Source organism: Terrapene carolina, unplaced genomic scaffold, assembly GCF_002925995.2.
Source record: "Terrapene carolina triunguis isolate 2854851 unplaced genomic scaffold, T_m_triunguis-2.0 Scaffold132, whole genome shotgun sequence".
In the NCBI taxonomy this organism is placed as follows: domain Eukaryota; kingdom Metazoa; phylum Chordata; order Testudines; family Emydidae; genus Terrapene; species Terrapene triunguis.
In genome coordinates, this window is record NW_020664483.1 from 11,149,019 (window position 1) to 11,164,362 (window position 15,344).

At 34.8% G+C, this 15,344-nt stretch overlaps 2 protein-coding genes across 2 annotated transcripts in view; one reads left to right on the plus strand and one right to left on the minus strand.

Annotated features, from left to right (window-relative positions):
* The window catches only part of MACROD2 (mono-ADP ribosylhydrolase 2), a 1,327,587-nt gene that overhangs the window by 193,886 nt on the left and 1,118,357 nt on the right, over positions 1–15,344 (plus strand). The gene's annotated exons all lie outside the window — the stretch shown is intronic.
* On the minus strand, positions 1,360–15,136 carry FLRT3 (fibronectin leucine rich transmembrane protein 3). The gene is made up of 3 exons (XM_024193839.2): positions 14,898–15,136; positions 5,763–6,538; positions 1,360–4,367 (listed from the first exon to the last, which is right to left on the minus strand). The coding sequence occupies exon 3, from the start codon at positions 4,313–4,315 to the stop codon at positions 2,366–2,368; it is 1,950 nt and encodes a 649-aa protein (XP_024049607.1). The 5' UTR covers positions 4,316–4,367; positions 5,763–6,538; positions 14,898–15,136; the 3' UTR covers positions 1,360–2,365.

Below are 15,344 nucleotides of genomic sequence, written 5' to 3' on the forward strand. Positions count from 1 at the left end.
CCACCCGGGGGGAGGGGAGGGGCGGAAAGTGGGGCAATTTGCCCCAGGCCCCGCAGGGGCCCCCATGAGAATATAGTATTCTATAGTATTGCAACTTTTTTTTATGGAAGGGGCCCCCGAAATTGCTTTGCCCCAGGTCCCCTGAATCCTCTGGGCGGCCCTGTCCAAAAGATATATCTAGGCATTTGTATGTCTATTTTGAAAGTCTCTAAACTCATACTGTGCTTTACCTTGTATTGTTCTTCTACTCCATCTCTGTATCTCCAGTTAATTAATGTATAAAGAATTTTTATAACTGAGTACATTCTTGTACTTGAGAGAGATAACAGACTATGTCTTGCCTACCTTCTGTTGTTAATATTATAGTTATCGAGTTAAGTGACAACCTGTTTTCAAAGTGATTAAAAAAAAAAAATCCCAGCCAAATACTGTGGCACTCTGCTTGACAAAGAAGCAGTTGAAGTTCGTGACCTGAAAAGTAATTGCCTCCTATTGGATTTTTTACTAGTGCACAGCCCACATTTTTAATTCTTTAACTGCTTTTTTTGCACATCAGTTAGGAAAAGCAAAACACATTGTTCTGTACTTATTTTTACATTTTATTCAGCAATAAGACCAATGTTTTTCATACTTAAGTATGTATGAAAAATTTGTTACCAATTTATTTTTAAAAGCTGAATACACATAGCATTGGATCAAGGCACATACAAGACTGGCCAAAGGGCGTACAATGCACTTTGGTTTTCATTTGCAAAAATAAATGATTATGGCAACAAAAAAGAGTGGCGTGGGTTTAAAACATTAAATACCTCACAATTCAACAGGAATTGTTATCTTAGAAATTTATTATTAAGTTTGTGGAAATTTGTGACAGTAATGGGCAGTATTCCTGACTGTAGTGGAAGTATATTTAGGTTTGGAAGGATTAGGATTGGAAGGATTTGTATTTTATTGGTAAATGTCGTTAAATGTTGATTTGGCTGTACACAAACTGATGAAAAATATTGCCATTTATGATCATCAAAATTTACAGACAGACAAAATAAAAAAAATGCGGCTTGAGAACTTATTAGAATTTGATTTAAGGATATTGTACTCTGTATATTTAAATGTTTCAATTTGAATGTCTACAGTCATTAAATAATTGTCTGACCCCTCTGCCCCCCCCCATTGTTTGACACACACCCTAAAATTTCCTAGAACCATGAAAATTTAAATGAATAAAAATCATAAAAATGCTTAGAATCCATAATTTTGCACAACTGTGAAAATTTAAATAGATATAAATTGAAAAAATATTAAAAAATAAACATTGATATTTTCTGTTTAAATTATAACAAAAAATCAAATTCTGCCACGTCTAAGTATATTTAATACACTTGTAGTCTGTGTTTTTTTATATGCTTTAGAAGTAAGAACTTTATTTCCATATTTAGCAATTGTACAATTAACCATTTACCATCATGTCTCAAAACTGGTTGAGGCCTTATTTTAGTCTTGCTCATAATGATATTTTTCTAATGTGTGGAACTATTAGCATATTTTCTGTTCAAGTGCAGGTACTAAAATTTCCCCACAAATGCCTATAATCAGCTATCATCATGTTCTCCATAATATATAGACTTACAGATTTTTGAGAAATAGAAATTAAATGTGTCCTTTGGTTTGTGGTGGTAGTGTATTCTTGAAGTCTTGTGAGGAGTTTCATTAACTGCCTAGGTCTCAAACTTTCGCTTTCATGTCAACAGCTTCAGTTTCATGCAGATGACAAATTGGCTTATAAAAATTCATTTCACTGTTGTTAAAATGGATATATCCAGACAGCTGATATTGCCCATTACCACGCACATTTTTGTTTATTGAGTATTGTCGTGGTTTACAGAGTTAATAGACCCAACATTATAGTTCTAAGAATTTTTGCAACCACTTTTTCATCTCCTCTGTCTGCCAGGTTTAATATTTTATTAATACCAAAGTGAAAAATGGCCTGTGCTTATACTTACAAGGATCTTAAATGAATGCAAAGTCCTGATTGTTCAACACAGCAAGAAAATTCACTTTCACAGTCAACAAGTCATCTTACTCAGTAGAACACAAAAGTTAAATGGGCTGTAACTTCAATATTAGCAAGGAAAATACAGTACAAATTACTAAAAAGTACTAAAATAGAGAATTGTGGTCAGGTATCCCCACTGCATTAATTGCAGGAGTAACCTGAAATTGGAAACTTTTAATAAAAAGTTCTTAAATATAAATTATATGGCAAATGTACAGTACATTGCTTTTTCAGTCTTTTAATCCAGTGTTTTGCAGTAGAACAGCAACCTTTATAGTCACTCTTTCCTGTCCATTATTTCCTTCAGTATCATGAATGTGAATGATCTGAATCTGGTATACCACTGTCTCTGTAGCTTCTGTTACTGCTGCTTTCACTGTGGTTGTTTTTATACAGATTGATTCCATTAGGTGGGAATATGGTATGTATTACAAACTCCTCCTTGGACACTTGGTCATTATTTATTGGTATCATCTGAAAAGAAGTCTCCCTGATTTCTAGGATGGAGTTGTCCTTCTTAGTTCCAGCTTCAGCATAATCATCTTTTCTCCTCCGTCCTTTGCTGTATGCACAGTTCCTTGAAAACAAGGATCCATTTCTGTGGACATACCAGCACACTAACGCAAGCAGTGCTATGGCTACTAGTGCCACCACACCACCTATGATGGCAGCCAAAGGTAAATTAGAATTTTTGTAAGGTTCTTTCTCTTGCTCTCGGTTTAGGGTTGTTGTAGGATTGTACATCTTAAGAGGGGCTGTTTCAGTCTCTATACAAACAGGGGTTTCATCAGACAGATAGATGTTGCTGGTTTCCATGGGAACCATACATACACGGTATGGTGACTCTGGCTCAAGGGCTGTAAGTAGGTAGTCACTCCTATCTCCTGTAACTATTGTTTCAGTTATAGATCCAAAGGCAGGGCTGTGACCCATTTTTAGCCAGCTCAGTCTTAAAGCAGTCATTGGTAGTGCAACTTTCCAAGAAATATGAATGCTCTCGGTGCTTACAGATTTCACAATGATTGTAATGATTTTCCGTACTGGACTTGCTGTGGTTCTGTAGTTTCTATTTAGATTGGGAGTCTTTATGTCTGACTGTTTGGTCACAGAAACTGGCCAGTGCCCTTGGGCAGGGTATAATGTGTTTGGTATTGCAGTAGTAATTTGGATGGTGCTTACAGTATTATCATCCTTACAGTCAAATAGCTCTGTGCTGAGGTCCTTGATAGCCATTCCACGCACTTTCTCTGGTGCTTGACACATCAGTCCACGTACATTAACTTTTAAAGGCAATGATTGAAGCCAGTCACGGACCCATTTCATTTTGCATCCACAGTACCATGGGTTGTTACGAAGAAACAATTGAGTTATGTTGTCCAGGTCATCAAAGATACTCTGAGGTAAATTGCTTAGATTGTTATTGGACATATCTAGTCGATACAACTGCCTTAGGTCAGAGAAAGCATTAGGTGGTACACGATTTATATGATTTTCTTGAAGATAAAGCTTTCTTAGGTTTGTGCCTGGCAAATTTATGGGAGCAGCTGTAAGGGAATTGCGGATCAATGACAGTTCTGTTAGATTGACTAGATTTATGAAGACTTTGTCTCCTAATCCGTGATTGTTTAAAAGATTTCCATCTAAAACCAGACGTTTTAGATTTGTAAGATCTTGAAGGGACACCTCTGAAATTGTGGAAATACGATTATCATCCAAGCGTAGTTCTTCTATCGTTTTAGGCAAACCCCAGGGAATGGTGCTAAGGTGATTTCGAGAGAGAAAAAGTAGTCTGAGATAGATGTTGTCCTGGAAAGCTCCATCTTCAATACTAACAGCAGAAACTGAATTATCATCCAAATGCAATTCTTCCAGATAAGGAATTTGTGAAAGTGAATCATAAGTAATGGTTCTTATATTATTTTCCTGCAAATGCAGTTCTTTAACATACTTAGGGAGATTGGTAGGGAATTCATCTAAACTGTTGTGATACAAGTATATTCTCTCTACCTTAAGCAAGTTTTTCAGGTCTGAAGGAATCCCAGCATTATTTATTTGATTGTTCTGAAGGTAGAGGGTGGTAGCATCCTGTGGAATTCCTGTAGGAATTGATGTCAATTCACGATCATTACAATAAATGAAACCTGCATCACAGCGACACACCGATGGGCATGATTTGGCACTGACAGAATGAGGTGCCATTTTAAGCAACAGCCCTATCTTAGTCCAAATTAGGAAGATGTTCCAAGTTACACTGATCATGGTCAGGAACAATGAGATTTGTACACAGTCTAGTTTTCTGGTCTTCAACAACCTGGAAAAAAGAACAATATTATCCAGATTACTAGTCAAGGAACTACAATGAAAAAACCACTATGAAAATACAGATGACATCTAAAATGTGTGTATTATTGTGAACTTTGAGTTTTAGCTGAACTGAAGAACAGTTTACTTTCATTTCTTACACTAATTGTGCTTAGTTTGGTTTATAGATTTAGTATTATACAGTAACTTGAATATAACCCAACTATGTTTGACTTGTACATTATTTCATTTAAACAAGAAGCATCCTTCTAACAAATACTACACATTCTATGTGTAAAGAAAAGAGGTAGTTTCTTCTCAGATAACTTCATTCCCATCTAAGTATTTGTTCATCTTGGAAGCTCACTTCAAGACAAAATCTTGTCTAAATTTTACATTCAGTTCCTGAAAACCATCAAATAACTTTTATTAGATCAGTTGGGCCATATATAGGTCCCTTAGGGTAGGTCTGCACTACGGGGGAAAGTCGACCTGAGCTGCGCAATTTGAGTTACGTTAGTCGCATAACTCAAGTTGATGTAGCTTAGATCTACTTACCGCAGGGTCCACACTATGCTATGTCGACGGGAGACGCTTCCCGTTGACTCCCCTTACTCTTCTCATTCCGGTGGAGTACCAGAGTCGACAGGAGAGTGATCTGCGGTCAATTTAGCAGGTCTTCACTAGCAACCAGTAGATTGTTCTCCGCAGTGTCGATCCACCAGTAAGTGGAGACAAGCCCTTAGAGAATAATGAAGCCCTTCCTAAATAACAGTTCCAGAAGTTCTGAAGAGTCCTAAATAACCTTTTAAATAGTCCGTGTGTGAACAAAAGAGCAGTGACCAAATACAGCCTCCTCAGTCTTTGATCTGCCCCATGTTGTTGTAATCAATCATGTTATTGCCCTTGATATGTTAAAAATAATTGGAATGTTCAAAAGTGAGAGACCCAAGGAGCTGGTATGTAGCTTGGGAGTGGTTTACATAATCGCTAGAACTACACTTTTCCAGATGATTGGATGGAATATTTCACTACATGCTTAATTTAGTGTTTAAATATTTGTCATTCTCAAAAGTCTCCTTACTAAGCAGTATGCTAATAAGCGACTATTTGACAGGTTTACTCACATTTTCACATCTTATTAATTCAAAGTGTGCAGTGTAGACTCTATACATGAACTGTTGGGATTAGAACTAGATTTGTTTGTACATTCTACTCAAGCAATTAATATTTTTATACATTCTAAGACAACATAATTCAGTTATCATTGTAATTAGGATACTGAAAATTTATAACATCACCTATGCATTATATGATGTCATAATCTCCTCTCTTGCAGATTTATTTATTAATGGCATTTTATTTTCTCAAACTAAAGAAACCCCCACATTATTATTGATCTTACCTTATTTAAAAGTATGAGTAAACTTTCTGCTTGCAGAAATCCAATAAACATAAATTTTTGACTGAGGAGAATGACTTTTGGAGTCTTATGGTTTATTCCATGCAGCTGGTCTTCCTTGACTGTGTTTGCTCAAGTGATTGTTGTTGGTAGTAAATGCTTTATGACTAGTTCCACGGTATTCAGTGAACATTCCAAGAAAGGTTTATCATGGTACATAAGCACACCAGGTTGTGGAGAAGAAAAGCTTCAACTTCCTGTCACGATGCAGGAATGAGATTTCTATTTTGTTCTTCAAACAAAGTCTGTGCATGAAGAATCTCTTTTGTTTTGTGTAAACCCTTAACAGAAATTGATTTCCTTGTATTTCTTACAAACTCTTCTGTATAGCATAGTAGTCAAAGATACTAACTTCAGCTCCACATGATGGAAATCATTCATTATGCTGAAACTTGAATGATGATAGACTCTTCAGGTCCAAGAAAAAAAAAAGGGAGGTTCTGTCCCAAATTATCCAAGTATAAACTTTGTACAGTAGCTACATTCTGATAAATCCATACCTGCTGTGAAAGAACTGCTTCCAACTTTCACTTCTGAACACTTGCTCAAAATTTCCAATGCAGAAAATATTTCCTCATGCTCTATAACCATATGAGTTATTTTACAATAGATTGTTTTTCTTTAATTCATTTAATATTCTTCTGAAGAAACAGGAACATGCTAATTCCTTCTTTAAAAAACCACTCCTCTTATAAAGTGTCCTTTAAGCTGTTAATTTCCTGTGAAAATAAACAGATTTTAAATGAATAACAACAACAGTGAACACTTGCATACAAATAAATGCTGAACTATATTCTTTATACAATTTGAGCTACATTTATTATTTACATAACCAATATATCTTGTTACCTTAGTATGTTGGTAATTCAGCAAAATGAGTGGAATTGCTAACAGACATTCTGCTGTCTTATTTCACATTTATTGGGATTTTTCTTTAGCTATTTTGTTATATTAGTCTCAGCACGATAGTAATTGAAATCAGCTTTAATCAACAGACTGTAGAGAAATCATGACATATATTCCATTTGATTACAAATAGAAGTCCAGTCTCATTGAACGCTTTGCATACTACTGCTATCTCGGTTTTTATTCTTGCTAAACTGAGGGAACAGGTTAATCCTCTTCTTGGTTTTAAATATAAAATGCCAGAAATACTGTTGACTAGTTACTGTATGACAGGTAGAAAGGCTGGGTCTAAGTACTGTTAACATTTTACCTCAATAACAGATACAGTATTTTCAAATTGTGTGAATGCTTAGACTTCTGCATTATTTCATCCTGCAAGGATGGAGAGATGTTCATGGTTGTGGTGTGAGTTATGTATAATATATATTAAAATATGCAATATTGTTAAAACTTTAAGCTATTTTATTACATTTGAAGTATCTCGCCATGAGGTAATTATTTAGAATCAGTGCTATGCTGTAATAATACAATTACGATGCTACTTTACTCCAGTTTCAAACATGCTGGGTGCTAGGGTGTAAGAAATTTTATATCTAAAGAAAAAACGTTTGGTCTGGCTGTTCAGATTTCATGATGGAAGCATAATATCAGATTGTTTTAGACTGTATTTTTCTGCTGGAAACTGATCTCTACGGGGGAAGGGTCAAGGGTCATCTGGTCAGATGCTTAAGAGTACATGTACTGTAAGTCCATGTAGAGAGAGTTGGTCTGAAATGGAAATACTACACTCTGAAATTTAAAAAATAATAATGCTGTAACTGCAGTTTGCTTCTCCACTTAGTAATCACATAGATTCCAAAAAGCTGAGCATCTGCTTTAGAATTAAAATGTATGTAGAATAATGGCTGCTCAGGTCCCCAGTTTAAGAAGCTGAGGAAAAGTAGAGCTGCTTCTAGTCTACCATAAAATATTAGATCCAATCAGAGACTTGGTTAATTATTGTAGGTATTAACATTTTTTTTTAAAGGGCAGATATATTCATTTTGACTTGTGAATCTTGAAAGCGGAATGGTGTGCGCCTGATTCTGTTCTGTTACATCTATGTAAATCAAGAGCATCTCCACTGTAGACCTTGGTGGTAAACCATTGTAAATATGTATTCATTTATTTTCTGAAATCTAATTATTGACACCCATCCTGAAGCATTCTCGTAGGAGTAATGCAAATGTCCACTGAGGAGTAGAGTTATGTTCATAACTGTGGTTTTAATTCTAGGTGTTTTCTTTCCCTCCTTGTTTCACCAATAATGAAAATATTGACTTAAACTGACAAATGTGGCTGTTGTTTGCAGTGTTGTTGTAACTGTGCTGGTCCCAGGATATTAGAAAGACAAAGTGGGTGAGGTAATATCTTTTATTGGGCCACCTCCTTCTGAAGAGCTCTGTCTCATTCACCAAAAGAAGTTGGTCCAATAAAAGATATTAATCACCTTGGGTCTCTAAATGTGCCTCACCCACCTTGTCTCTCTAAATGTGGCTATTGTTAGAATAACAGTTAGAAATATTTTTATTTTTTAACTTAATGCAGTATGTTAAATAAAATATTAATACATGGGTACATTTTGGAAAAATAAAATATAGAATTGCTTATGCTTCTTATGGCATTACTAACCTGTATTGCATGTTGTTTTGTAAACTGGAAAATAAATATAAAAAATCCCAAAGAATCTTTCAGCTCAAATAATGCCTGTAAATGTTTTGTTTTATATAGCTTCTGTGGCTTTTATTCAGCTTCTGTGGCTTTTATTCCTAAATTTGTAATGTATTTAATTGTCTAATCTATATAAAAATGAAATCCCCATGGATCTCACATGATATGATAAAGGAAAAGTAGTTTTGAAAAAGGGTGGCATATACTGGAAGGTGGGGGCGGGGAGAGAAGGGAATAAAAGCTTGTTTTTAAGTGCTTTTGAAGTCTGTACTAATTGAAACTCTTAATAAAAGATAGCAGATAATTGCTTTTAAATTAGAACTTTTAGTGGTAAATATAGTGCTAAGGTAAAATTAAACTGTAAAAATGTGTATCAATTAGTTTCTAAACATTTACTCCTGAGAAAGAGGAGGAAAAAAAGTTCCAAATTGTGTGGAGAAAGACGATAAATGTATTTGTTTTACCTTTTCAAATTCTAAATTGTTTCCTCTTTGCTCCATTTGACATGCAAACGCTCGTTTATTGCCTCTATTGTACTACTGGCAATGTAGGATTAAACTGAAAACCCTAAAGCTCATTAAGTTCCTGGAATTCTTTATCCCTTCTCTGGAAATTACATCAAAACAAAAGAGAGGGGAAAATACAGGTCTCTTTGGAGAAAAAGACACTGTTTCAAAAATGTGGATTAAGTTTATACCCCCCTCCTCCCTTTACTTAAACTGAGAACAGTTTTCTTCAGGATTTGATTGTGTTTGATATCTTGCATTTCCCTTTTACATCTGAAACTATAGCTGAAAACAATGTTTTTGCATATCAAAAGGCTGCAGTGATCTGTCTACATAGAAGAGGGGAATCCTGCTGCCATGCTCAGACTTCCCTCTTCTTGAGCTGTCTCAACATATTCCCTGACATCAAGTCATTGTAGCCTGGCCTGCAGGATTAAAAGAAAAATGACCCCCACTGGTACAGACACTGTGGCCAGGTTTCCACAACATCAAATTGGGAGGTTTCATGGACCCATGGTTTTGAAAGAAGCTATTAATTTTGGGGGGGTTGGGCGGGGGAACCGTTAACAGAAAAGAGGGAAAGTTTAAAATATAAGCTTTATAAATAATTTTTTCTTCTTAATGCACAAATCAGTCTCTGGTAACAAAAGTAATATATCTGAACAATTATGAATGGAAGTTTTAAGTACACTTAGTACTAAATTGAATATTTTCATGGCCCTTGCTAAGATAGCAAACTTTCTCTTTTATTGAGACACTATTATCTGTGCATATGTAATACAGCTACTGATAATGTATGAGAAGCCTTCTGTGTACTTATTCCAACAATGAAACTTCACTGGGGCAAACAAATTGCTCAGAGATCTTATTTTAAAAATATTCAAAGTAACTTGCATTATATAAAGAAAATGTCTTGTGTCACGACACTTTTATCTATGAAAGGGAAACATCAAACTTGAAGTCTGTATTATAAATAGGTGCACTCTTTTCTGTAGACAGGCAAAAAGAATAAAGGTGTATTAAAATGATGCTGGAACATTGTCAAATGCTAACTTAAAAAAAACACACAACTTTCTTCCAAACTTTGCTAAAAGTTGCATAAAGTCTAGAATTGTTTTATTTCCTGTTAAGCTTGACTTCAATTTAGGCTGCCAAATGCCCCCTCCCCCAATTTTTTTTATTTTAACCCTGTACCATGAAAGCTTATGATTTATTTTCTCTCTAATATCTAAAACAATGGTTTGATAATTTGATAAGCAGTATTTTTAGGCTATAAATGTAACCAAGATGACAAGACATCTAGAATTAACTCAGCTTTTGAGTACAAATTTGATAGTTCAAAACATTTCAATTTCACAGTATCATTTAATTTACTATTCTAAATAAATGTAATTTGAAATGGATGGGAAGCAAAAGAAAAAATGTGTTTAATGTAACTTGTTTTTTATTTGTAAAAGTAATTGAGTTGTCCATTGTATATGTGGCCAATTTAGAAACTTGGGTTAAATAACTAGTTTACAAAGGCCTTACTTGCTCTTAAAAAGCTTGAAAAGATTTTTTAAAAGTGCACATAGTACTCAACTGTATATAAAACAAAGTGTAGGCATTGTTTTCTTGAATGTTCTACTCAGACTTAGTTAATAGCAACAGCAAAATGCTTTCTAAGCACCCTGTCTAGTAATTGAAATTTCCAGGATCATCATATTTCAGGAAGGTGCCCCATTCTTTTGTTTAATGCTAGGCAAGCAGAAGGACCTCTAACTATTCTCATGAGGGCCAAAGAATTTAAGGTTTTGGTGAAGTGCAAGTGTGATTTTAGTTTGGGTTCTGTCTTTTCCCGTTGAATAAGGTTTTTCTTTGGCTTATGGAAAATCAATTTTAAATGCTCAAAAATATTTATTCTTCTCCCCCCCCCCCCCCCCCGCCTTCCCCAAGGCTGATAGTGAATGAACCTGAGACTGCTTCATGTACTTCTGTTTGTAAAACTAAATCAGGTTTCTTTAAAACAAAAATGAAATTTCATGGAGAGTATATTAGCTTTAACTTGACTGGAAATGGATAATGATTATAAGGGTTACTTTCTGCCTCTTTTGCATGGCATAAAGTAGAAGCAAAATCAGTATTCATTGGAGTGGATGAAAAGTGGCATAAGAAATATTTGTTTTCAGTTAATATGTTCTGAATTTTTTTTGTTGCTAGTATTTTTGCTACTATTGACCTAAATCAGAAATGCAAATTTGCTGCTGTTAGCTTGAAAAGTTCAGAGTACAGTAGAAGTGTACTTATTTGAAATAAAATTATCTGCTTTAATTCTATGAAGGTTGCAGCTTTGATTTTGTAAATTTTAAATCAGAAATAAAATAGTATTCAGGAGGCGTGGGAGTTGTACTCTCTGGGCTTAACCTAATATGCCTTCTAGGTTTTCTTTTCAAAGTTGCTGCTAAGGTAACTTGTCCACATCTGAAGTGAAAGAAGAGAGAACAAATGCTGTCATTGTCTCCCAATAAAACCATTTTTTCCCTTGTTAAATTTAAGTGGAATAGTATCTGGAAGGGTTTTAACAAATGCCTGGCACTGAAGTTGAGGCATAACAAGAGGCTATGTATATACTAAATACTGTTTAGCTGAGCTGATAGATAAGCTTCAATGTTTTGTTTCTTTCCCACTTAGGAATAGTTGTTGATCGTCTTAGTTGTTTGGTTTGGTAGCTATTGACTGATTAAAGTGCTCTCCAATATATAAAATGAACTTGGTGAAAATGTTCAAGTAATTATGTGATCGGAGTTATCAGCCCTTAATGAGGGGGGCATGGTTTGTGGTACATAATGTCTTCTTTACTAAAAGCTTAATTCAGGATACCAGTCTACTGTGATTATTTCAGCTACTTATCAAAATAAGTGTACATGCTTGCTGTATTAATGTTGCTCCGGCAGTCTTGAAAATGATATCTGCAGTCTTCTGTTGTGAAGGAGTTATTGAGTAAAAACTTCAGAAATATTAGCTATTAACATAAATGTGTCCTGCTAGAAAGTGAAAAAGATGTCCATCTACCAGTTGAAGGCATTAAAAATTGTTGTAATGAAAATGTGTGCAAACTGTAATACAACAATAATTTAGTTGGGTAGACATCACTGCCTTAAATCATCAGTTTAAACTAAAACAGTTCATTGCAAAGATATTATAAAAAATAAATGAATCAGGGACACATCTTTATTTGTTCTTGCTGTAAAAAGAACACATTGTCTTTCTGAAGATTAAGGCTTGCTGTGAATTTACTACAGAGTTTTTGCCCACTGGGGGGTGGTACACACTACAAAAACTCTGTTTTAAGAGCCACAAGTCAGATGTTTTTTGCTGCTGTCCAGTTTTCTCTGCTTTAATTACAACAAAGCCTCCTGTTGAGAAAAACAGTGGAGGCCTCCAAGGGAAAAAAAATCAGTCTTTGAAAGATTTTACTGAACTTTACTTCCCATGTTGATTTAATTAACCGTGGTGTTTTATCTGGTCATTCTCAGTGAGAATGTTAGTAGAACTAAATAGTATGAATTTAAGAAAATTTAAGAGATCAATTTAATATTTTATAAATGGGGTCTGTGACAAGGGGTGATCACAGTTCCTGGGGAAGGGTAGGTCACAGAATAGAGAGAAAATATGCCTTTTAGTAGAATAAAATGTTGAGGAAAAACTTAAATTCTCAATAATGGAATTAACACAATTGCTATATAGAACCAACTATCTATATTTTCAGTTAATTGGCTTTTTATAAACCAGGACTGTATGGTACCTAGTAACTTCTGAATCTGAAATAGTTTAAAACAAAGGTGAGGGCTTGTAAACTAAAGCGTGGTGAAAGGTTTTTGGAAGATATTAAATTAACCTTAAAATTTTCAGGTTAAGGGGGGAAAAAAAATAAAAAAAAATTCACCTACCAAGTGAGTCAGTTAGGACATGTGACATATATTGACAAGAAAAATACATATGGATCTTTGTTTTTTAGAGCAGACAATTTTTTTCTCTTTACTTAAATTGATGTTTGCATTTTCCATCTTGCCACAAAGAAAGGTTCATTAAGACTCCATATCCTGAGGCAGTAGATGGCGAGCATAACTGGAATTTCTATCTGTTTGGGCAGTATAGTCTAGCAAAGAAAATGGGGCTAAAGATAATTAATAGCTTATTAAAGTCAGACAGCTGCAAAATTTTAATCATTTTTTTTAACATGGTCTCATTTAAACACTGAGAATTTATGGTAGAAAAGGAATATCCACATTTTTTTTTTATTTCCAAGAGATAATTAGGGAACAGACCTTGCATCTTGAAATCAGTGTGACAATTTCTTTGTAAGAGCAACTTGAATTGTGGAATGATTCTGCATTTTACTTGTATTGATGTATAGAAAGTGTTTAATAGTACATTGTGAACTGACCAGAATTAATGCCTTAAAAAAGGGAGAGAAGTGACTTTCATGTTCCAACCAAATTAGTAATCTATGGCTAACAATACCCTTCATTAATTAGTTAATTATATGCATTCATTGTCACTGTAATACATTTGTAACACTCTAGCAACTTTGCCTTGATGTGTCAGAGATGTGCTCAAATTATTTGCCGTCAGAGAGTAAAAGTTAGTCCAATTTAAATAAAATATCTAAAATACAGAGAGCATCCTCTTTCCACAGCTTGTTTGTTTTTTTGCCAATGCTTTATTAACTTAAGTCTTAGAGTAATGCTAGCTGAATCAGAAACATATATTTGGATGATAAAATCTCCTCTGGATGTTAAAACAACTTCTGTAATAGCATATATTATGCACTCTTGGAAAAATGGCAAGTAAAATTAATAACTTACAGAGTAACATGGGAAAACATAGAGCAAAGTTTATTAAAACTAGACATATCGGGTCCATAGAAAGGAGTATCAGCCAACTCTCATATTTTTTTTCCTTTCTTTTTTGTTTTTAATGTGGTTTCTAAGAAAATCGGGGCCTGTTGCATTCTTTCTTAACATGCGTGCAACCATTTTGTTCAACACATAACCCCACTGGGGATTTTGTGTGATGTATGCAACGTTTTGTGGGGGGGGGGGGGTTAACTGAAAAAATACTTTTTCACTTTGTGAATACATACAGTCATGGAGAAAAACTGTTTTCAAATGAATGGCTAAATTGCATACAGTGTAACACCATAAGGATTTTTTAAAATGACTGAATATAGCAATCTGGTCCCTTTGCACTGCCCTAAAGCTTAGCTTTGTTAGTCTGTCTGACTAGATTTATTGAATTACTATGCAGGTCACATACTACATTTGTCTAAGCAATGAAATTTGGCATTATATTGGGGAAGGAATATATTTTTAAACCATATCCTCTCTATACTGAATTAAACAGTTAAAACTCAAATGTCTTGTTTCAGAATTACAGACGTGGGATAGTAATGCAGGCTTTAGAATCTAGGTGTAGCTGTTTGTTTATCCTTCACAAAAAATTGTAAGTATACAGACGCAGATCTAGCTGTGAGCAAGATATTTGTTCCTTATGTACTGAATACTCATGTGCGAAGGATCATTGATTTCCTTTCACAGCTGTAAAAACGACTATTAAGGGGATCATACCACACATGCAGTACTGGCCAGGCTTGGAAAATATGATTTTTTTTATTTTAGTGAGGGATCTATAGTGTATTTTCTAGTATTTGGTTAGAGCAAAATAGTAGCAATGTTTGCAAAGATTGATGCTAGTATGCCGATTGAAACTTGATTGCTAAATATGAACCATGTTTTAAATGAACTTCTTATATTTGTACAGCACTGTAGAAGTGCATCATAACTTTGCATTTATCATCTTCATACTGATCTCTCTAATAGTAAAATTTTGCCTTGTTGCACGTGAAAAATTCCCAGTGGGGAAGTAAAATATAAAACTTTTGAGGAAATTAGGAGAAATCAATGAAAACGCTTACCTGCAAGGTGAGAAAAAGAATTCTTATTTACAATGCAGCAACAGCCGTTATTCCACTTCGAATGGTTATGCGAAGTAATAAAAGCCCTTATTTCAGGTCCAGTAACAAAAAGCAAGAGCAGCTAATAGCAGCTATGGAGTGAGTGTATACTGTGTCAGATCACTTCTCCTACGCTGCGAAGGAGTGAGAGAAGGAAAGCATTCCAGTTACGTGCACACAGCCCACCTCAAAGTCTGAAGTTAAAGCTTCACCTAACAGTGGTTGAATAAAGAGCTGATGTCATAAATGGGCAGGTCTTATCTTGGCTCTTGTTTAGTGAGTAACTGGATAAGCAGACGCACAAGGAATGTGCATTACCAACACTAGAGGGAGTAGAAGGCAACTACAGCACAGTCTGCCAAACCTGAAATCTTGGGCAGTACTATTAGGTTTGTAACCAACCTGATA

What these genes read in the sequence shown, in the direction of transcription:
- FLRT3 (XM_024193839.2), bottom strand. Translation starts at nt 4,315, where the DNA reads ATGATCAGTGTAACTTGGAACATCTTCCTAATTTGGACTAAGATAGGG.